Source organism: Mauremys reevesii, linkage group 5, assembly GCF_016161935.1.
Source record: "Mauremys reevesii isolate NIE-2019 linkage group 5, ASM1616193v1, whole genome shotgun sequence".
Taxonomy (NCBI): domain Eukaryota; kingdom Metazoa; phylum Chordata; order Testudines; family Geoemydidae; genus Mauremys; species Mauremys reevesii.
Window position 1 is genome coordinate 136,748,300 of NC_052627.1, and position 24,489 is coordinate 136,772,788.

Here is a 24,489-nt window from a genome sequence, read left to right on the forward strand (position 1 = left end):
GTGATACTGATTAATACTAATTTCATATACTGAGACTCAGTTTTGCATAGCTGGGCACACTGGGGGGTGGGGCAGAGGATTGGGAAAACAGTTAATGTGACAATATTGAAAAGATAAACAGGATGACCCTGCTAAATATAAGCCAGCTAGCCTGATATTGATCTCAGGCAGAAATGTGGAATGGCTGATATCGGACTCACATTAGAACAGCCAGACTGGGTCAGACCAAAGGTCCATCTAGCCCAGTATCCTGTCTGCCGACAGTGGCCAGTGCCAGGTGCCCCAGAGGGAATGAACAGAACAGGGAATCACCGACTGATCCATCCCGTCTCCCATTCCCAGCTTCTGGCAAACAGAGGGTAGGGACACCATCCCCGCCTATCCTGGCTAACAGCCATTGATGGATCTATCCTCCATGAATTTATCTAGTTCTTTTTTGAACCCTCACTCGATAAAGAATTAAAGAATGGTCACATCATTCATGCTAACCAATATGGTGTTATGGAAAATAGGTCTTGTCAAACAAACTTCATATTGTTCTTTGATAAGATGACAAGTTTGGTTGAGAAAAGTAACTGCGTTGACATTATAGGCAGATTTCTGTAAGGCAATTGATTTAATTCCAAATAATTAAAATGTCAGCACTATGCAAAATCAATGCATCCCATATTAAATGGATTAAAAACTGTCTAACTGATAGATCTCAAGAAGTAATTGTAACTGGGGAATATCATCCAATGGGGAAGTTTCTACTGGGGCCCTACTGCGATCAGTTCTTAGCCCATTGTCATTCAATATCTTTAATAATGATCTGGAAAAAAATGTAAAATCATTGCTGGTAAAGTTTGCAAATGACACACAGATGAGTGAAGTGGAAAATAATGATGAGGAGAGGTCACTTATACAGAGCAATCAGGATCAAACAGTGTGATAGGAACAAACAACATCTATTTGAATATGACCAAACACAAGGTCACACATCTAAGAGCAAAGAATGTAGGTCACACTTACAGGATGGGGGACTCTATCCTGGACAGCAATGACTCTGAAAAGGTCATAGAGGTGATGGTAGATAATCAACTGAACATGAGCTGATGATGCTGTGGTTAAGAAGGTTAACATGGTTCTTGGATGCGTAAGCAAGGGAATATTGAGACGGAGTAGGGAGGTGGTATTATCTCTGTATCTGGCCATTACTGGGTACTGTGTTCAATTCTGTTGGCCCCACTTCAAAAGAGACGCTGACTAGTTGCAAAATATTCAGAAAAGAGCTGCAAGAATGATTCAAGGTCTGGAAATCCTGCCTTACAGTGAGAGACTTCAGAAGCTCAATTTAGCATATCCCAAAGGTTAAGAGGTGACTACATCACCTACATGGGGAAGAGATTTCCGACTGTAGAGGGCTCTTTAACTTAGCAGACTAAGCCAGAATGAGACCCAAGGGCTGGAATCTGAAGCTAGATAAATTCACATTAGGAATAAGGTGCAGAACTTTAACACTGGGGGTGATGAAGCACTGGAACAACTGGCCTTGGAACATGGTGGAGTCTCCATCTCTTCAAGTCTTTAAATCAGGATTAGACATTTTTCTAAAAGATACGCTCTAGCTCAGGGGCCGGCCACCTTTCAGCAGCGCTGTGCCGAGTCTTCATTTAGTCACTCTGATTTAAGGTTTCGCGTGCCAGTCATACATTTTAATGTTTGTAGAAGGTCTCTTTCTGTAAGTCTATAATATATAACTAAACTATTGTAAGTAAAGCAAATAAGGTTTTTAAAATGTTTAAGAAGTTTCATTTAAAATTAAATTAAAATGCAGAGCCCTCCGGGCCAGTGGCCAGGACCCTGCCAGTGTGAGTGCCACTGAAAATCAGCTCATGTGCCGCCTTCGGCACCCGTGCCATAGGTTGCCTACCCCTGCTCTAGCTCAACCATAGTTATGGCCTGTGTTTAGGGCTTCCATCACTCAGGATTTATTAATTTAATTTTTCAGGCTTTATTTTTAGCAATTTTTGAGTTTTATGTAGATGTCAGGGCTCTCTCTTTGCATATACTGTACTAACTAATGCATATTATATACACTGCTCATTACAAAAGTATATACTCTAATGACTAATCTCTTTGTAACGTTCCCTTGTGCGTTTTAACCTAGTACTCTTTCAATCAGCACTATGTTAAAGCACACGAGGGAACCTCTAATGTGCACCAGAAGGGTCTACACAGACCAATTAATGAGCAACACGTTAGTGTGCTTTATAAATCACACCCCCCGCCCCCGAAGTCTGCATTATTGCTCCGTGTAGACAAAACCTACCTTAGATACCAAAACCATCTAAGGTGCTTTTCCGCTGCTAATTGGATAAACACCAAATGTTTATTTATTTTAATTTTATTTTATTTTATAATTGGGATGTTTTAATGCTGTTCATTGGTTAAACCCTAAAATCAGACGCTCTACCCATGTTATACAGGAGGTCAGACTAGATAATTACAATGGTCCTTTCTGGTCTTAAAAACTCTGGAACTCTGAAATACGTGACCCTCATGTAGGTATTAACAAATGCGAGCAAAGGGCAAGAGATGTTTTGCTCCAGTCTGGACTGTGCGCTTAGATAACAGACCCTTCGGTACGTCATTGCTTCTGAAAAGTACAGCCAATAAAAGAGCCAAGCGCGAGTCATGGAGATCCTAGACAGACCATGGCAAAGACAGGACTTGTTTGAATTTACTGCTAGTTGGTTACTACTCTGACTTCATGGAAGTTTCAAAGCGAACAAACACGAGGATGTGGAATGGCAGCTGCCCACATCAAATCTCAGTGTCTGGGACATAGAATCACACAGGTTATGATCACTGACAAAGGACCTCAACTCTGACGAGTGAGCTTTCAGGAATTTGCTAAAACCCAGCCATGTCAGTCATCACCTCTTTGCCAAAATACCCACCGAGATACCGGATGGCTCAGAGAGCCATTCAGACAAGGTGAGATCTCTTAATGCTAAACATGGTGACCCACAGAAATATTCTAGTAGAAGGATTGGCTTCCCCAACAGACATACTAATGCGCAGATAAACAAGCACTTCGCGTCCCACAAGTGTTACTCAAATCCACGCAAATCTAACTTACAAATGCAAGGGAAGAAGCATGGTCCAAGGGACACAGCACTGGATGGGGCAATGGGGAACCTGGTTCCCAGCTCTGAAACTGACCCACTGCGTGAACTTGAACGAGTCACTGTTGTGATAATTGGGCCTACAAATTTACCATAATTGTGAGTTTAACTGTAAAAAGTGAGTGAAAGTTTATATGTCGTCACAACAACCTATAACAACAAACGTTGATGGGAAAAAGAGACAGAAAAGACTAAATCAGTCCAAAAAAAAAGGCCTCCTAACTGGTATAGTTCAAGGACTGGGTCAAGATCATGCCTGGTAAACAAGAACAGTGTGGAACCAGAAATTAGCAAATACAAACTGGTGTGTTGGAAACTAGACCTAACTGGTGGACAAAATAATGAGGGGTCGGGCTATTCCACCCACCACTCCCTTTGTGGAGTCCTTAAAGAAAGAGACTTTGAGGAGAAAAATTGGCTACTGGCAAGAACTTCACCATCATGCCTGCCACCCCCACCATCTCCTGGGACTCTGGGCCTTCGTCCTCCTGATCCTAAGACATGTCCTGACCAGGTCAGGCCAGAGGGAGGGACCCACATGACATCACCACCTCGACCAGCTCCAGATGAATCCCAGCCACCACCTGGGATGAAACAGGATCCAACTTTAACAACAACAACAGCTCCAGCCTATCTCAACTCACTTCTCTTTTCCCCGAAAAAGACAGCGATCGCCATCTTTGGTGCCATCTAAGAGACTATCAAAGAGGGGAAGTTTCCTTCTAAAAACTCTCTCCAGCTAACGGGAAAGGGAACAAGGAACCACTTTACATTTCAAAGGCTTTACCTGCTTCCCCTTCTTTTTCTGTGTCTTCAATAAAAGGTTAAGGATTTTTAATGGTGCCACGGTACTAAATAGCCTAAAGTCTTTGTATGCCAAACCCCAGACCTTCTTTAAAACGGATATTGGCCAGTGACCGGGTTACGTTAACGCCTTCGCTCAGATGTTCCACCTCAATTAACACAACTTCTCTTCACCTCTGTTTCTTCTCCCACCCCCCATCCCTTCTAGCTGGACTGGGAGCTCTCTGTGTGCACAGCACCTTGCACAACAGGGCTTTGATCTCAGATGGGCCCACTGGCTGCTACCCCAGTACAAATAAAAAAACCAGCAACCACCAGAGGAAAGGCAAGGGAGGTACACACGTTTCCATGACAGACCAACCGGCGGCTGGAGCAGGGAGTCCTGTTATTAGGGTTGTTAGGACTGGTTGATGAAATGCGTTTGGGGGCACACTGCATTCCCCCCACCAGGAGCCCCAGGCAGACTCCCACCTTCCTTCCCTTCCCTACCATCACCTGGGGACACAGCAGAGAGGGTCGCCCTCGGGGGAGCTTTGTTTGAATTTCGCCATCGTGGAGTTAAGCGGCTCCATTATATTTTACTCTTGCGGGGAGGGTGTGTTGGGGGGGGATCGCCATGAAAAGGGGCTTGTCGGAGTTAGCAGCTTAATTAGGCACCGTTGGAGAGGGGAAATAAAGGCTGAATGGATCATTATTCCCCATTTTTACTGCCAGTGAAAAGCCCTTCCCTGCACTCCCCCATCCCTGGTTCCGCTTCCAACAGATCCTTCCATTAATTGCTCTGGGGGACAAGGGGGAAATCAAATAAACAATCAAGGGGAACAGAGGGGCAAGAAGAGCTCAGAAATTAAAATCACAAGTGCCCCCCCCCACCTCTGAAGAGAAGCACGCAGGAGCAATTGCAATTATGTTGGTCCCCAGCTGGAGAGAAATGCGGCGCTAATGCCACATGCCCCTACACAGCATTTGCAGGAACAGGGGTGTTCAGATTTCCAGCTAGTGGCCTCTGAAAGCTTGTTTTTGGGAGACGCTAAGTGACTTGCTCAGAGAACCCAGCTGGAGGTTCCTCACTGGCTATCGGAAATGAGCCACCTGCTGGAGTCTCATATTTAAAGCTGTATCTCAAATAGATGAGGGAGGTCAAAATAACCCAAACTCATTGCTGGCTACTTTCATCAAAGCTCAGAGGCACCGGAAATGAGGGATATTTTTTGCCCCTTGAAAGGACAGAAAGAGAGCTTGGCTGTCCCTAGATCTAGGTAGCACCTGATTGTATTATTGTTTTGGAGCACCTCAGGTCCCCAGATAAGATCCAGACCCTGTTGTGGTGGCCACTGCACATACACCTAGTGAGAGACAATCCCAAGACAAGGAAGAATGATGGTCCCTCTTCCACTGACCAGGCACAGAGAGATTTAGAACCCAATTCAGAAAAAAAAATCACTTTTCATTATTATAGCATTTAAGCTGAAGTTATTGGGACTGTCCTGAACTGGGACCTTAAGTAACTCATCCAAGGTCACACAGGGAGTCTGTAGCAGAGCTGGGACCTGAAGCAGGCTCTGGTCTAATCCCCTATCCATCAGGCCATCTTTCCTATTCTTTTACCACTCGTTCATTCCAAGACCTAGAACCACAGTTTGGTCCCTAAGAAAATCCCGGCAGTGTCACTGGTTAATGATAGAATTTCATGGAATATGCACGGCCGTCAAGTCTCATCAGAACTGCTGCGATTTTTCCAACAACGGAGAGGTGGAAACGGGCATCCACACTTACAGCTCTCGTTCTCAGCGTGGCTCAAAGCATGCGGCAGCAGCATCATGTCAGAGCAGCAATCCAGCGGGGACTTGGCGACCGTTTTCGTGTGAGCACCACCCCTGCCTAGAAGACACACTACGAGCTGCACCAGGCCAGAGACTAGCTCGCGCAGATGCCAGCTCCTGCCTCCCCACTGAGGCCACAGCTGCTTGTGTTCCAAGCAGCAAAGGCTGCTGGGAAAATCTCAGGATTGGGCTAATTTCAGATTTACACACCATCCATGAAATTGTGATCGTCACAGAGCCCTAACCATAACAGCCCCATCTCACCACCGCAACCCACTGCCCTCTCCTCTCCTTGTGCTAGCCTGGATTCATTTGTCTAGGATATTGACAACAACTGCTGCTCTAATGAATACACTGAGTATTTATCTTATTTTCTTCTTGAAAGTGTCAAAGCATCACACTGTTTCATTACAACACAAATAAGAGATACCCTGATCTAGAACATAAGATATTTAAATCTGTGTTAAGCAACAGCTGCTCATAATGATTTTAAAGTATAATAAAATATAAAATTATCAGAATACTTTGACTATCATATTATGTCAGCAATGTCACAATATAACGTGACATGTCATATTATGTACTACTACTGACATGTCATGAAATAATGTAGAAATAATAAAAATAATATCAAAATGAAAACAAATTGAAACACAAGTTTCATTTTGAAACAAAATTGCATTTTTTGTTTTGTTCCAAAATTAACAATTGGAAACAAATTTTTCTTGGAATTTCTGTTGGGGAAATTTCCTTCTCTTTCCTCAGTGAAAACATCTCTGGATACATCGCTGGCAAGGTGGGGTGATGGCGGGGGGGGAGGGGGAAGCCAAGTCCTGCTCCTCTGGGAAAGGGCTGGAGAAACTAAAGGGCTGTCTCTTGTCACGGCAGACAGCGTGGGCTGGTAACATTCTGGGCTGGCATCAGGGCCTGCCATGCAGAGGGTGACTCCAGCTTTGCCTCTGACACCGCCTCGGGGCAGTTCTATAAACACACATCCTCCAATTTTCAGAAGAGTTCGGTGCCGAAGAGAGCAGGCAGCTGGCAGCTCTAGGAGCTGGTTCCCCAAGACAGGGCAAAACCCAGAGAGCATCAGCACAAGCCACCCCCATGCTGTCCCACCAACGAGCCCCACGTCTGGGCAGGAGGGATCTCCTATGGGTGTTGGAAGGGAGCTCAGCCTCCCAGGTGGGGGAGCCAGTGCAGGGGCCTGTTGGTGCTAGCACTGGCCATGCTGGGGGGTGTTGGAAACACTGATCCCCCCCGTCCCACTCAGACGTAGGCCTCTCCCCCCCCCACACCAGCTCATCCAATACAGGCCACAGCGAACGGCACCATACGGTAACCATGCTCACACAGAATCATCCCAGCCTACACTAAGGCAACTTCCTTGGGGCGTTCAGGCCTACAGCCTTAGTGTGGGCTGTGTGTTGGGGGAAAGCAGCCACGCCACCAGCTGGAGAGCCTTTTCCTGGGGACAAAAGACAATGTAATCAGTTGGCAAGAGCAAACGGGGGGTGGAGGAACATGTGGGGGGCGAGTGGCCATGCCAGCCCCGTGCAGGGAGGGAGGCAGGGCTCAGGCGCAGGGCAAGCAGGGCTAGAGAGAGCAGCAATGCCAGTTCCAGCCTTTTGGAAACATGATCACTCTATCTAGTATGTGCATCGGTGCTCCCCCAAGTTCTGTCTGCAGCTCCCCCGGGGAGTGGTATTGGGCGAGTGGCTCGGGCCAGCCCAATGGCGGGGTGGGGGGATTGGGCGAGTGGCTCGGGCCGGCCCAATGGCAGGGGGGGGGATTGGGCGAGTGGCTCGGGCCAGCCCCAGAGGGGCAGAGAGGGGAGACTCGGGCCAGCCTCACACACTGTCCTGTTTTCCCTTTGGGACATATAGTCCCCCTACGACTGCACCCAAACCAGTGCTGCAATGGAGTAGTGAGCCTGGTGAAAGCCTCACATTTCACCTGCTGCCCACGGCCACGGTCTGATTCCGTCAGGGGTGCTGAGGGTGCCTGGGAACTCCCGTTCCCTCCTCTCCCAGTTGCTGCCTCGATTCTGATACGACAGAACAATCAGGGGAATCTATCTGAGGGCCCCACACGCATCCCGCTCCAGGAGCGAGGCACAGGATTGCAGCTCCCCTGGGTCTGGCTTCTGTAGGGTCAGGGACCTGGCCTGGGAGCTAGGCTGCATCCAGTGCACTAATCTACACGCTAGTCATCAAGAGAGAACGGGAGAAAGAGCGAGCGAGCAGAAGAAAAGGTAGCTAAGTGGGACGCAAGCCAGGGGCGCAACCAGTTACCCAGCGGGAGCACCGGGCAAAGTGACAGAAGGGAGACAGAGACGGACCAGCCAACGAGAGGGGGGAAAACATCAGGTGGACCCAAATCCAACCCCCGGCTCCCACAATCCACCTCAGACTCTGGGCAAGTTTGGATCCAAATTCCTTGGCTGCCCCCATCTCTCCCTAATGCGCTGAGCTGAAATCTGGGAGCCCAATTTTGGAAACATTTGGGGCCATAGCCAAGCTTTGTGGTCTTTGAACAAAATCAATTTTAGTTACAAAACCCCTCCCCAAAAATGTCCAGGTGTAAAAAAGGGCCAGATTCTGATCGTGGTGAGATTGGGGTAACTCCAGACTAACATCCCCAAAATCAGTGGGACAAATTTCACCCTCGGGGACGGTGGTGTCAATCCGGAGCAACTCCACCAACTCTAATGTAATTACGATGGCAAGATTATCTAATGACCATGCCTTTGAAAGGGGAGTTTCCACCCTTGTGAAAGAAAGAAAGAACTTTAAGCAATTTGAAGTGTCACACAAAAGCAAAAATAGTCTAGATGACCAGATTCTCAGTTGGTGTAAAACAGTGAAGCTCCATTAAGTTCAGTGGAGCTATACCAATTGACATCAGTTGAGGACCTAAGGTAATAATAGGAGATATACCAATCTCCTAGAACTGGAAGGGACCTTGAAAGGTCATGGAGTCCAGCCCCCTGCCTTCACTAGCAGGACTAATTTTTGCCCCAGATCCCTAAGTGGCCTCCTCAAGGATTGAACTCACAACCCTGGGTTTAGCAGGCCAATGCTCAAACCACTGAGCTATCCCTCCCCCCTGCTCTAGAGTTTATCTTATCACCGTTACGGTAGCCTTGCACACACCACCATTCTGCTCGTTCAGTCAGAAGGTAGCTCTCACACACACTCCTGATCTCTCCGTATGCCGACCATTTACACACCGAATGTTTCCCTTCACATCCCCGTAATGTCTCTCTTTGGGCCAGACAGGCATGGTGATTTGTACCAGCTGAGGATCTGCCCTCTCTCGATATATTTGGTATCATCCAACCCCCATGAAATGCCTTTCGCCTAGGCTGGCGTTAGCAGGAATGGGGCGTGTTTCTACCTCCCCATCACAACCCGCACGCCAAACCGGACGGACTTCTGTTGCACCTGTCTCCTCTCTCCTCATCCTACGTGACGGGCGTGTGATCCCTCCTGTTAAGCCTTCTTTGCATGTCTCCCCGCTCCTGACAGTGAAGGTTTCCTAAATGTCCTGGCCTTCAGTGTCTGTCTGAATTTTGCATCCTGACGGGAAGGTTCCCCTTCACGGCGCCCGCCCATGCTGGAACTGACAATACGGAGGTTCACCTTGGCCACTGCTTTGTAAAGTGCCCAAGGCTGGGAGCAGGCAGCGCCGCAGCCCAGGCTGATGGGCAGAGCTGGGCAGGGGTTTTTTTACGATTATTATTTAACAGGCTGCCCTGCGAATGACCTCGGAGGTTTAAAGCTCTCTGTGCCATGTGTCAGTTACTCCCTGCATCTGGGCTATTCATAGCTTCCCTCCGAGGCCTTTTTCCCTACCCGCGCCGGGATTAGCTCATGCTGACAATCAGCTGACAACGGTTGTGGAGAGGGCGAAGGCTGGATCCATGCCACCTTTTAGCAGCATCTATCTGTCCTCTTCCCTCCCTGCCCCTCCATTCCGGGCTTGGGGAGCGCTCTCGGTCCCCATGGAGTTCAGTAAGAGTTGAGGGGGGCAGAACAACCTGCAGGATCGGGCTCTTAGAACTGCATAAATGAACCAACATTTACAGCAAGGCTGCAGCCAGGTCAGGAGGTTTTCTCACGGCAGGGCTGCTGTGACTCGGAAGGCCCATCAGGGCAAACAGCTTCATCCTCCCAGGCCCTGGTGGCCAACTTCCCAGGAAACCCAGAGTCCAACGTGGCTAGCAGTGCAGAAGGAACACCAGGAGGGAGGGAGGAGTGATGGGAGGTCCTCAAAGGATCTAGGGTACGAATGCACTGCACTGAGGACTGGGCTAGCATCAGTGGATTGCTCTGGATAGGTACCCAGATGCTGAGCCGCACTTCGTGGGCTGGAAATCACACATCAGCCGTCGCTTTTACGAGCAGAGAGGAGCCTGCATCTCAGTGTTCTGACCAGATCTGAGCACGGGGGTTCTGCTCTGAAGCTCTCTCTGCTCGTGAGATTTCTGGTCCCCCCTGTTTGCTATTTCGGCCAGAATCTGGACGCCAGGAACCGGTGGGCGAGCAGGAGAAACAAGGAGGGCAAATCCCATTAGCCAAAATATTTGGAGCCACAGACAAGGTTCAGTTCAGCAGTTGACTCGAGGGTCAGGAAGAGATTGGGACCAGGGACAAACTGGAATCATTTACCTGAACCTCTCAGAACTCTGTGGGGCCCAGATGGGACCCAGCCCTGGTTACAGAACCACTATTCCAGCCAACACGGTTTTGCAAAATCAACCTCCCCTTTGATGGAGTTCTTCTACCTAAACTGGCTCACCCTGCCCCGCCCCAGCAGTCAGGTAAGCAGGGGGCTGGGAGAACAGCCAGGGAGTTTCTCAGCTCAGATCACTGGGCAAGAGTCTAGCCATGCAGTTCCCTTGGCCAGTAAGTGCAGCCACACCACGCTGAGTCCAAGCCATGGAGTGTGAATCCAAACATAGATCTACATTTCCCCCAAGTTTGGGAAGCGTCAGATATTGGGTTTTGGTTTGGCCCATTCTAGACAAAGGAGCCAGCTGCAAAGTTTGTGGGTGCTTAGACCCAAGATTTGGATTTGAGGCCCAACTCCAGATGAGAGCAGGAGCCACGTTTTAAGCCTGGCTTTAGCAAGGTCTTGATCAGGAGGCCTGGAAATTGCAGATACTGTTATGCTCATACTGTGCACACAGAGAAGTTAGGTAAAAACATCAATATCCTTTCTGGAGGATTGCAGCGTAACCCTACTTTATTCCTTAGAATGCAGCACAACAACACACAAGAACCCCAAAACAGAGAGAGACAAAGCAGGCTGCTCCGTATAACCTAGCGACACAACTCACCCCACTTTACTCTAGATGGGCTGACTACACACTGACAGATGCTAGGCCCAGTCACCACTGAGACTGCAACAAAGACCAGGAAAAAAAAACCCCTGAAATTTAAATTGACAGCCTACAATTTTAACAGAGTTTTCAATACTCCACAGATACAATTTGTGCTCACAATTATCTGCAGGAGCAAATGTCTAAGCATGTGATCTGTTACCACTGTGAGGACAAGGAGCCCAAATTTCAGGCTCAAAACCAGAGGCCGGAAACCTGTCCCTGCATCAATTTTGCCCTCAGATTTTGATCTAGTTTCTGTTCCTCAGGAGAGTAACCTCACGAGACACAGCAGGAGCCCAACACGGGGGAGTCTCCTGGGAGTGAGACAGATTTCTCTAAACAAAACACACCAGCAACCACGAGTGGTGATGGGACCTGGAGAGTGTGCAGAGAAGAATAAAACAAGGACTCGACCATCTACCTCCTTGGTGGCCCGAGCTGGTCACATCATGGAGAAGAGGGGCAGAAATGCTCTTTACAGTCTATTTAGCAGATGTGGCGCTCGGGAAATGGGGGGGCACCTCTATAAGCTTCTCAGAGGCTTTCCTGAAAGCTGCATGTGATTTTAATTTCCATCAGCACCACGGAGGAGTCAGTCTCTTCTTTCTCTCCCACAAGATGCATTTGACTTTTAAACCATTCCCCGCAGCAGGCTTCATCTTGCTGCATGTATCCTGCTAGAGACATGGGGGCCACTTCCTGCTCTCAGTTACATCGGTATAAATCTGGAGGAATCCAGTGGAAGTCGGTGGGCTCCCTCTGAATTGATGCTGGTGTAGCTGGCAGCAGGATGAGCCCCGTGCATATATATTCTGAGTAGCGCTGGCTGGATAGGGAGGGGAAAGCATGTGATTTGTATTAGATTTTTGGGTTTTGCACAAGAGCAGGGGGTTGGACTAGATGATCTCCTGAGGTCCCTTCCAACCCTGCTATTCTGATTCTATGACAGACTCCAGATTTCCATGGGTTTAAGTGAAAACAGAATGGTTTAGCTATGTAATAATTCATATTATGAATTTGTATTGTGGTAGCTCCCAGGGATCCTAGTTATGGACCAGGACCCCATCATTTTAGGTGCTATCCAGACACAGGACAAAGCGACGGTCCTTTCCCAAAGAGTTTGCAATCAAAGTAGTATCTCTCCTTCTTTTAATATTTATTTAAGCCCCACAGTCTCCTGGGTACTTTACAGAGCAAATACAAAGATCTGATCCTGGCCACTAAGAGTTTACAATCTGGGGACTCGATCCTGCAAAGATTTGCCCATGTGAGTCGATGTATTTATGTGAGTGAGTTTACACAGGATGGGGAATGGAATGAGAGTAATAAAAAACGAGGTGCATGGGAGTGCCAGGGTTACAGCAATGAGGCTGCCCCGTGACTCGGCTTGTTACAGTACGTGGATGCATTGTGGGGCAAGCACTCAGTGCTACTCAACGTGCTCATCGTCAAGTTTTATGGAAATCATCTCGAAAACATGAACACAGCGGGTCTATTTCGGATCTCACACCAGGTTCGCGCTGTTGTAACTCCACTAACTTCAGGGGAGGTTCTCCCAGTCTACACAAGTGCCAATGAGATCAGAATCCAGCTCCGGGTTATCACATTTTCAGCTGGATTCTTCTGCAGAAATGACGTGGTTAAGAGAATTGTACCGACACGTTGGCCTTAGCTTATTATTGTTCCTGTCCTTAAAAACCCATCTGGTTCCTCACCTGCATCTTCCCATATTGATGCTACACAGCTAGGAGATTTCTTTTAAAAAGAGGTTCTGTTTATAGAGATAACCCAAACCCCTGATCTGTGCACCCCACAACTTGGTGGTATTCGAAAGCCAAACCCGAACACGAGGCTTGTGCTATCAGCCCATCTATAGATTTAATCAGTCCAAGCAAAACACATGGGCTTGTTGATTGGCTCAGTTCAGCAACTGCCCATCGGGTAATTGTAAATGTGGCCATAGCCAAGCACTGCAATGGTTTAAAATTACGCCCTGCTAGAGCCAAGAAGGGAAGAAAATTCCTATTGGAGATTTATTAAATGCAACACTTCTCATCTAAGTGTTTCTACCTTTGTGGAGGACAGACGGACCGGCAAGTTAGAGAACTGGATCAATTCTGTACCATCAAGAACCACACAATGTTAGCTACCTGCGTAACAACATGACTGTCTTTTCATCACCCTCATGCGTTCTCCCTAATGTTTGTCACTCATTTTGCATCTTGTTTAGAATTAGCCTTTAAGGCCCAGGTCCTCGAAGAGATTTAGGCCCCTGATTTCCATCGATTTCAAAGGCAGTTTGGCACCTAAACCCCTGTGAGGATCTGGGCGTATGGTCTTTGGGTCGTCCCATGTGTTGTAGAACACCCAGCACAAGGGGGCCACAATCCTGCCAGGACCCTTGGGGCAGCACTGTCAGATGAGCACGTAGTTATGATGACAGACAGACAGACAGATGACTAAAGGCTGTTTGTCTACAGCACCCGGCTCTGTCACTTTCCTCTGTTCCTCTAGGCTGGGGTATTCAATGCCGTGTGTGGGTACTCAGCTCCCCACTCCCACTGGGAGTTAACAGGGAGGTTTCCAAAGACACCAGGGGCAATGAGGTCCCCGGTCCCCACCGTAAGCCAAAGGGAGTCGGGCACTTAACTCCCCTGGGTGCCTTTGAAAAGCTCCGACCCAGTTCCTTAGGCTCCTGTGCCGACCCCGGACAATCATACTCTCCTGATGTTTTGCTGCCCTTTGCACACTGTAGCTCTCGTGTGTATTGTCGTGGGTTCTTTGTGCGACGGGAGGGCACCGAGTGGGGTTGCAGGCCAGCGTCTGATCATCTCTCTTGGTGGAGATTGTGAATTGTTAATGACTAGATGTGAGATTAATTTTTAATGGCGGTGTTTTAATTGTGATGCTATAAATAGACCCCTTGCGTCTGTTTCTGGAGTAGCGGCCTTGACAGAGATGCTTTGAATCACAAAGAGGTTTTCTGGTGCCCCACCCTCTGTTCCTTACCCTGGCGAGTACTTCTGGCTCATGCCAACGTGGGACAGGTCAGATGAGTCAGGAGGACTCATGAGAGCACCGTTTCCTTGTGTTCTAAGATTCGGATTGATTCCTATATGGAAAAAACTCAAGGAGCAGCCAGGAATCTTCCAAGAGTCTCTGCTCCAGGAGCACCCAGCACGTCATCCCAGCTGGATGAGGCAGGGTGGGGCACGCCCTGATGAGGACGAGATTGGGGAGCAGACCCATCCCACTGGCAGGAATGCCCCAAGATCCACAGGGAAATCCCGTGCACCCCAAGACATCTGCACAGGAGGGACAAAGCATTTGCACTGCTCCCCAAGCACCCAATGGGACTGCAGGACAGCAGCAGCCTTGGGGTCTATGAATCTACGTGCCTGTGGGAGCCAGTGCCGCTGTTTGGCAAGATTTCTTCTCATCATCGTTCATGATGAGTTTGGACTGGATGCCCAGAGCTTGAGATAGACGCGTCTACTAACAGATGCCAGACAGTGCATCATGCAGACTGGATAGTTTGCATGTGGCATGCCCGGGACTGAGACCCAGCACCTCATTTCATGCAGGGAATAAGCACCCAGCAATGGGCACCAGACCAGGGTTGATTGAACTCATGACTTAGAAAGACCAGGCCAGAGAGTCCCAGGAGCTAACCACTCCCCTGCTTTCTTGCCTCTCTGGTGCCTGAGGATTTGTGGGAATTATCCACCCTCAAACAAACCTCTGTGACATCTCCGCCTCCATGTCTTCAATGGTATCACATTTCCCATCTCTCAGTGATGCTAAACAGGGGTCATTTGCATCTAATCTCTGAGGGCACGTTGCCTAGGGAAAGTCCTGCTCTTATGCCAGGAATACAGGGCCAAATTCTATCCTCATTTGCACTGGTGTAAATCTGGAGAGACTCAACAGAGTCACTTGGCATTGACACAGGTGTAATTTAGAATCTGGCCCTGGCTCTAATAGATTAAATCCAGCCTATTGCATCTGGAGCTGTATGAAAAAATTCTCACTGCTGATGAAACTGGCTTAAAATAAAAAGTCATTTCCATGGATTAGTAAAATAGCCAGACAGTTGTGGCTCCCGTCCAGAACAGCTCGTGAAAGAGCAGAAGGCAGGGAAAGCAGTTTCGTTTGCTGGAAAGAGCAGGTGAATTTCCACTGGAAATGAAGAGACCAAAATAAATTCCCACTTCCCTTCTTGCCCCGGGATTGGTGTTCAGATTTCACCATTTCCTGTGTGAGTGTGAGTAAATTTCATTTTTCTCTAGTGAAATTTGGTCCTGGATCAAATTGATGAGTACGCAGCAAAGAAATATGCTGAAGTGCTTAGAGAGGCAGCTTGGCCTAGTGGATAGTCAGGTGACCTGGGTTCTAGTCACAGCTGTTCTACTGTGTGACCTTCATCTACCCACTTCCCCTCTGTTTCTCTCCATCTCCTACCGATTTTATGCCCTTTGGGGGCAAGACTCTCACTTTCTGTGCGCTGGTGGAGTGCCGAGCACAGTGGGGTCCTGATCTTGGCAGAGACCCCTAGGGCTGAGCACCACTGTCCCCTATTCATCTGATTGGAGTCTCAGCTTTAAAACCCAGCGATGATGCCTCAGTGTCAACATTCACCATTTAATCACCGATCATTTTTCTTGGCTCAGATGGGGAAGTGAAGCCCAAGGGGCTGGGAATTGGGAATGGCCAAAGGGAAGGAAATGCAGCAAAAAGCACAGAAAGGATTTGCAAAAACCAAGCTGATGGAGAGATGCAGAGAAAGACGTTAGAGAAGGAAGAGTAACGAGCAGAGATAGCCACGGCTTGAAGACGGGGAGATTTTCTCACTGAGTGATGAATGCAATAATGAGGCACAGAACAATTAATAAATAACTAGACATTTAGTTACTACATAAAAGCTGCATCCTCCCCTTGAGCTCGACGCAAGCCTTCTACCGATGCCAGCAGGCATTCCCTGGGGCACTGCGGGGACTATATCACCCTCAAATGGCCTATAGGCTATACTCAAGCATGGAATTCAGCTTGTTCCTTAGAATGAGATTGATCCCCCCGACCCTAGAACTGGTCGGAAAATATTCATCTCAAGGGTTTTTCAGTGGAAAATGAGGTTTCCATCTAAATTTCAACATTTTTTAAAAAGTGCCCATTTCAGCTGAATTGTGTTTCAAAACACCGCCCCCAACCCTGCCTGAACACAGCATTTTCATAATGCTGAAATGGTCCATTTTGACGTTTGCAGAATGGAATGCTTTGATTTTTGTTCTGAAGCGACTTTTTGGAATGAAATTCTTTTTTGGCAATTTTTAAGTATAAAAAAAGCTCAAAATTGGAACAAAATATTGCCATTTTAGCAAAACAAAACATTTTAATGAACCCAAAACAAAGCGGGGTGGGAGAGGGGACATGATTTTGTTTCATGTGAAATTTTGTCATTTTTTCATTTGGGCCCATTTCGGAATGGAAGAAAAATGTGAAAATGCAACATTTCCCAGGAAATGGAAAATCCAGTTTCTGCCAGCTCTACTAGATACACAACAGCATCTACTCCCATCAAAGTGGATGGGAATCTTTCCACTAATTTCAATGGCATTGGGTTGGACCCATGGAGAAACAGAACCTTCCTCATACACGCAGAAGGTCTGAATCACAGCTTTTCGGTTTTCAGTTGCTGGAAACGGCAACATTTTTTTCAGATTTTTTTCACAAAAACCTGAAAAATTCCAATGAAAATGCTCACCATCTCCTCTCAGTTTTGGCCTGTTTCGACACAAATGCCATTTTCTGTCCAAAAAAATGTATTCCACGGACACAAACCTACCCTACAAACCCATGATCACACAACCAGCCTGCTGAAGGCAATCATTCCCCTCAGCTCCTGTAAGGCCTTATCCTGCAGGCTGACCTAAGCAAGGCACTCAGCAACTCTCGGGATCAAACCTTATGACTGTGTGTCAGGCAGTTCTCCAAGTGCCATTAGACAGAGAGATAAAGAGTTTCCCTATATACATTTCCTAGGCACAGATCATCTTATCTTAGCATGCACATGAAAAAGGTGAAGTTTAGCATCATGATGAAGCATCACACTTGCTCTCAGAGATGTGTATCGATGAAATCAGGCATAAAACCAATGTTCTGGGATACACCCCTTCAGTACATCACCAGCCAGCTAGATAAGTACAGTGCCCTCTCCAAATATTATCTGCCCAGAGTCGTATGGTAGCTCAGAGGCTTTCTAAAGTCCTTAGAGAAAGTCTTTGCTTGCAGAAATAACACCTCTTACAGGGTTGCAATGGAAAGAACAAGGCAGGGAAAACTGGAGACTGGTATTGTCAAGGGGGTAGAGTTAAGGTTGTTTAGGGATCATAGCTGAGACTTTCCCTACTTTCAAAAGTCTGAGTTTCATGTAAGTTTAACCTTAGCTATGAACTTCCTAGCCTCTCAATGAGCATGTTTGTAACAATAGCATCCTTATAATAATTCTTACTTTTCCGTTACTAGTATGGACTTTTAACTTTACCTTCAAGGTTTTCTCTGGGAATTGCTTTAGAACTCACAGGTGCATGATGGGTACCTGTCAGATTCTCAGCAGTATTTCTTCTCCTCCCAAAATGGTTCTGTTCCTTTTGGGAACCTCAAGCTCTTAGGATGAGCTTCCCAGGAAAGTTAACACTGATTAACCATGTCATGTCCTCTTCTTGAGGCTAGTCCACACAGCATATGATAGCTTACTACTACTAAATAGGTAATGGAGCTTCTCCTTTAGCTCAAGTGGCAGAAGCCTGTGCTCTTGATTGACTGTCCTGGATTCAAACTGTGGTGATAAAGGTGGTGGGGGTTTGGTACCCAATAAAGGGAAATTGATTGAGACGGCTGAATATATGCCTCACCCTGACCACGCTCGGTGTGCATCACCCCACACTCCCAAGGACCTCGTCACCACAGAGTCCGTCCGTGGCGGGGAGCAGGCAAGCGAGGGCTGCTGATTAATTGGATGATTTACAATCCTCTCTATTGGGGAAACACCATAGGGAGGAGTCACTGCATGATCCCCGTCTCAGCACCCAGCCAGAGCAGCCAGCCTCGACACTGCAGAGCAGCACACCAACACAGCCAGGCCATGGAGCAAATCGGCCGTAGCCCGAACACCCCAGGACTAGGAGCTGCCAGAGAGCTGTGCTGCAGGGTGCCGAGGGACATCCTGCATGGTCCCCTGGGAGCTTGCCCCCCATGCAGAGTGGTCAGGAATAGCCACCAGACCCCTTGCTTCTTACCTGTGTCTCTGATAGGTTGAGCTGCCTCGCTAGCTCCGTCCTCTCCCTGCCGACGACATACTGACACCGCTGAAATTCCAGCTCCAGCCTGTACAGCTGCTCGGCTGTGAAAGAGGTTCGGGTCCTCTTGGGCCGGTCCAGATCCAGCCCTTTGGGGAGAACAATCTCCCGGATGGTCCCTTTGGCATCTGTAAGTCAGCACAAGGAGAGCAGCGTGACGAGAAGGCTCCCGTTCTCAGAGGCCGTGGGTGGGCTCAGCGAGGGCGCAGCGAGAGAGCTGTTTGAGTCTCTGCCCAGTTCCCAAGAGCTCCAGAGGCTCCTGCCCAGACTCTCTGTCCAGAGACTCAGCCCTTAAAAACCCAGTCCCCAAAACCCCAAACGGCAGAGCTAAAGAGACGGAGACTCCTGGGTATGGTCTCTTCTAACCTTAAAGTCTAGGAGTCTATGAGCTATTCAAAAAACACCAATTATTTTTGTGGGGGGACTTGAAAAAAATAAATCCTTTAAAATCCAGCCCAGTTGCCTTTCTGGAAGATGCTTCAGCCAAACACGTTACTGGGCTCAATGCAAAGATAAGGGGGTGAAATTCTCTGGCCTTTTATACAGGAGGCTAATCTAATGATCCCTTCTGGCTTTATAATCTACAAATCTGGGGGTGGGGGATCAGAATTTCCCATTAAGATTATTTGATTTTTGGATGAAAAACTTAAGATGGAAGCAGAAAAATGTTTCTCTTTTAAAAAGTGTTCTTGGTCAAAAAATGTGTGATTTTTGAAACCAGAAATTTGTTTATGAAACAAAGAAAATATTTCAAACAAGCTGCTTCTCATTTTAAGACCAAAAGCGTTTCATTTTTGGTTTCCACTTCTCACAGGAAAACTGAAACATTTTGTCTGAATCAAAAATTTTCCGCACAAATGTTTATTTTTGTCCGAAAGCCATTTTGCATTGAAAACATGTTCTGCCAAAAAATGCCCACCAGCCCTAGCTGTGGGGTTTGTTCTCCTAGCTGCCTGTCTGGGGCCTGGCTCTCCACGATGTTGTGCACCTGTTAGGATGTACCTGAGAACCCTGCGGTACCACTGAAGGCAATGGGAGGGGAAAGCAGCCAGCACCTTGCTGGATTGGGCCAGAGGTGAGTTTAGGTCACAGGAGAGACCTAACTCAGGTCAGGAGTGAGCAATGGCCATTACCCATGTCTGTATCACGGATTCCACCACCGTAGTTGGCACCTTCTCGTGGGTTTAACTTCAGACACCATGTCATAATATAGGGAATAAGTCATGGTCTTATATAGTAGACATTTATTAGAGAACAGCTATAAACTATAAACTCCGACACGCCGGCTTCTACCCAGCTCGGTTTCCAACTTTGCTTCCCTTGTTTAGCAGGGACCACACCCTGTCTGGAATTCTCTATCACGGGCTCTCAACCTGCGGGATGGTGAACAGGTGTCAGGGATTTGTAACCACCCTGCCCTTCCCATGTGGTGCTAAATGGGAGCTAGCTAGATCCCAGCACTCTGGGCATGGAGGAGTGGAAGATGAGCAACAAGGTAAAAAAGATCTCACTTAAAAACCTGGAAAAACAACAAGGAAACAACAAGGAGTCTGGTGGCACCTTAAAGGCTCACAGATTTATTTGGGCATAAGCTTTCATGGGTAAAAAACCCACTTCTTCAGATGCAACTGAAGAAGTGGGTTTTTTACCTACAAAAGCTTATGCCCAAATAAATCTGTTAGTCTTTAAGGTGCCACCGGACTGCTCGTTGTTTTTGTGGCTACAGACTAACATGGCTGCCCCTCTGATACTTAAAAACCTGGGTGATCTTGTAACCTTCCATGTACAGAGTCTGTGGAAGTTCTCAACATGACAGGTTTGTGAGGCCAGGGCCAATGTTAGCTAAAGTCATCCTTACAAAAAACCCTCACAAAGGGTGAAATTCCCTGGTGTGTAACACATACAACGCATGTAATGGCTTATGTGGGACATAAGTGATGCATTTCCCTTGCACTGGTCCTCTGTACAGGAGGAAATTTCCCCCCAAGAGGTATCTGTGATCAGCTCCAAAATTGTGATACAACAGTAAAGCCCTCAGCAGCTAGGGGTAAATGTCCTAGTCAATTTCCCTTTTCCATGGACTGATGGGGAAAGCACAAAGCTCCAGTCTCATTGGATTATATGTTCATTATTTACACGGTGCCAAAAAAAGTACGTGGCGCTGGAAAGACTTATAAGGAGTGGAGAGTGGCAAATACCCAGACAAATTTCTTAAAAATATTCCCTCAAATCATAAAGGGCACTGGGCCCGTGTTCACTCCCCTTCCATGTCTGCTTTGCGCACATATTCGACTGAATTTCCTGATAAGAGAATGGCCAATGCTAAACAAATACCAACAAAAATCAATAGACAAGAAAATTTAAACTCGAGATCGTGAACGTTCATGCTAGAAACCTGGCTCTAAAACTACACTCATCCAACCAGGAAGCAGGAACAATACAAGATGACTTGGAATCCAGATACCTTGGAGGCCCCCAAATACCAGAGAGAGAAACAGAAAGAGGGGACTTGCCTCTAAGATCAAGCTAAGAATTTGCTCTCTGAGGCACCTAGCGCCTGGGGGTGGGGAGAGGGGAACTGTGAATTAGAGAGAGAGAGAGATCTGTGGATGGGGGTGAGAGATCTAGAGATCTATGTGACCAATCAAATCTAAGCAACTCAAGCTCCAAATTTAAGCTCTGAATCATTGAGCGTTTACTGATAAGCTGCTTTCACTTGACCTGCAGCACAAGAATTAGTCACAGAAATTACCTGGTGAACAAAAAAAACAAATTGTAACATAAAAAAATTCCCAAGGTGCTAGGGGACAGTTGTGAAAGAAGCTCAGGTCGCCGAATACTGAACTCGTTATGAAGGCTGTTCCCCGGTCTCCTGTGGAGACACGGCCCCTTCCCCAGCACGTTTGCCATCTAGCACCAGCACACACAAACCAGGCCCAGTTTCTCCGCTGCTTGTGTCACACGGACGGTGGCGTCTGGGCCTAGGGTTGTGCCGTCGGCCTTTGGGAGATACCCACGGTGCAGGGGACTAAATCCTCTGATAGTGTCAGGATGTCAAAGGAGCTTCTCTACCACCTCCCTCCTTCCCGCTGGCACAGAAGGGGTGGCCAGGGCCTTCTGCAGCTCCCTGGATGCCACATTGGCTCCTTTCTCGATGCAACTCGGAGCAGCCTGGGACACTGACATGGCACAGAGCTGCACTCAGGTGAGGGGAGAGCAAAGGCCACCTTTGCAGCACTCCTTGACTGACCAACTGGGCCATACTGGGCAATGGATGCTAGTGCAAGCGGGAGCTGGGGTAGACGCACGGATGGGGCTTGACAGACAGAGCGTGCACGGGGTAGGGAGCTGCATGCGGGTCTTTAAATATAACAGTAAAAAGCATCTCTGAATCGCCTGCAGATTTACTATTATTCATTATGATGAGCCCGGAGATCAGGCTCTGGTTTCATCCCCCTTTGCTCCCATCAGTTATGGGGCTCAGCCCTGAGCCCTGGCCTTTGAACGCCTCGCTTGCTCGTTCTGGTTGGGCCAGGAGGGGAGGAGATTGCAAAGCTAGCAAGGGAGGGCAGAGCCAGGGGGCAGCGGCTCAGGGGGCAGCCAGGGAGAGGAGTGTGATGAGGCCGGGCATGGAGCTATGGCTGGAGGTCAGTCATGGGAATGTGGAAGGAAGAGAGGAGGGCAGGCAGGCTTGGAAGCGGAGTGGGGCTGAGGCAAGCGCAGCTAGCCTAGGAATGGGGCTCGAGGCTGGTTATGGGGGGGCAGTGATGGGCGCAGTGAAGTGGCCATCGAGGGGGGCAGGGCTCTGTCAACGATTGTGGCAAATCTAAACTCTTCTCTCGGGGTGACTGAGGCTGTCACAAACTCCTTCCGGGGGAGCAGGTGTTACTGCCGCAGACCATGGGCCCAATTGTCTTCGGTGGGTCGGGAGAGGGACCAGACGGGCAGCTCTGAGGGGCCTTTTCTTATATCCGCTACCATTACCACCACCGCCACCCCGGGGAAAAATGCGTCCCGACGTTTCACACTTGCTCTCTGGCCGCCCTAACCGTGGGTCCTTGACTGTCCTCTAATTTGCAAGAAACGAGCGGCCCAGGCTTAATACATGGCGGCGAGTCCTCGGTTTCTGCATTAAACTCTCATTTCCCCCGTCAGTTGCCATTCCCAGGCAGAGCCCATCCTCATGGCCGGTGTTACAAAGGGCCCCTCAGTGCACAAAACTCCACACTCCACTTACAGCACCGCAGGCTGGGATGGTGATGCTGTCTCCAGATATGTAACGGGGGGAGGGGCACCGGATAACTAAACAGGATGTAACTAAGAGAGGGGGTGGAGCATAGCTCCAGCCCATAATACTCTTCTGAGTAACCCAGTTAACCCTTGGGTGACCATTTTACTACAATAGGGTGGGAGGGGTTGAGACTGGCTGACGGGTTACAGACGGGCTGGACCTGTGGATAGGCTTTGAGAAGCCACCGGTCCAGCTGGAGCAGAAGCTGCATCAGACCCCGATGACCCAGCTCCTGAGCCGATCGCCCATGGGGAAAGAGCTTTTAGTGGTAACTCCAGCTATCTGCAGAATCTTCTCCCTGCCCCACAGCCCTTGGATGCTGAGATGGCTCAAACACAGTGTTTCTCGCCCTTTTTGATACCGGGGACCGGCTTGCTGCCTTCCTAAACTGTGTCAGGGAGATCTCAGGGACCGGCGCTGGTCGCTGGGAAACACTGACCTAACACCTGAAACAGCGAGGAGGGGAAAATACTGTTATGGGGGAAATCAAATGGAGAAATTGGCGGGTCCTTTCCAACTACACCTGCAAAAATTCCCTACACCCCCCACCCTCACTGTATGCCACACTATTTGTGTTTAGTAGATACAGTTTACAGCACACATACACAGATATAGGTAACACTCTCATTGTGTCTGTGTGTGTATATATATATCAGAGACAAGGTGGGGGAGATAATATCTTTTATTGGGCCAACTTCTGTGGGTGAGAGAACTGAGGCCTTGAAGCAGAGCTCAGTGTACGCCCAAAGCTTGGCTTTCTCACCCACAGGAGTTGGTCCAATAATCCAGCGGCTCTCCACCTTGCCAGACGACTGTACCCCATTCAGGAAGCTGATTTGTCTTGCGTACCCCAAGTTTCACCTCCTTTCAAAATGACTGACTTACAAAATCAGACATAAAAATAACACTGTGTCCCAGCACACCCGTACAGAAAACTTGCTGATTTCTCATTTTTACCATATAATTATAAAATAAATCAATTGGAATATAAATTTTGTACTTACATGTCAGTGTATCGTATAGAGAGCAGTACAAACAAGTCATTGTCTGTCTGAAATCTTAGTTTGTACTGACTTCGCTAGTGCTTTTTCTGTAGCCTATTGTAAAACTAGGCAAATATCTAGTTGAGTTGATGTACCCCCTGGTTGAGAACCACTGCAAAGATAATACATCACCCATCTTGTCTCCCTAGTATCCTGGGACTAACACAGCTACAACATTGCACATATATTTATATGGTATATGCACAGATGTATAAGATATATACAGATTTGTATCATAGAATCTCAGGGTTGGAAGGGACCTCAGGAGGTATCTAGTCCAACCCCCTGCTCAAAGCAGGGCCAATCCCCAGACAGATTTTTACCCCAGTTCCCAAAGGGGGAACTCACTACCCTGGGTTTAGCAGGCCAATGCTTAAACCACTGAGCTACCTGTGTGTCTATAGAGCTATACACACAACATAATATCTTCAGTGAGGGTTCCACTTCCAGCCCACACATTTCTAGCTCTTACAAGCAAATAAACTCAGGTATAAACACATGCACAAACAGACACACACTTTGTGTGTGTGTGTGTTACAGTGTATGCATTATGAATAGGCAAGATGTATACTGTATCTTAAACACAAATGTATATTACCCCATGTCCATATACT

At 47.9% G+C, this 24,489-nt stretch overlaps 1 protein-coding gene across 1 annotated transcript in view; it reads right to left on the reverse strand.

Moving 5' to 3' along the window:
- Positions 1-24,489, reverse strand: part of VAX2 (ventral anterior homeobox 2) — a 45,990-nt gene that overhangs the window by 12,069 nt on the left and 9,432 nt on the right. Inside the window, exon 2 of the mRNA XM_039541444.1 lies at positions 18,482-18,669. Within this exon, the coding sequence (XP_039397378.1) occupies positions 18,482-18,669 (188 nt within the window). The remainder of the gene's footprint in view (positions 1-18,481; positions 18,670-24,489) is intronic.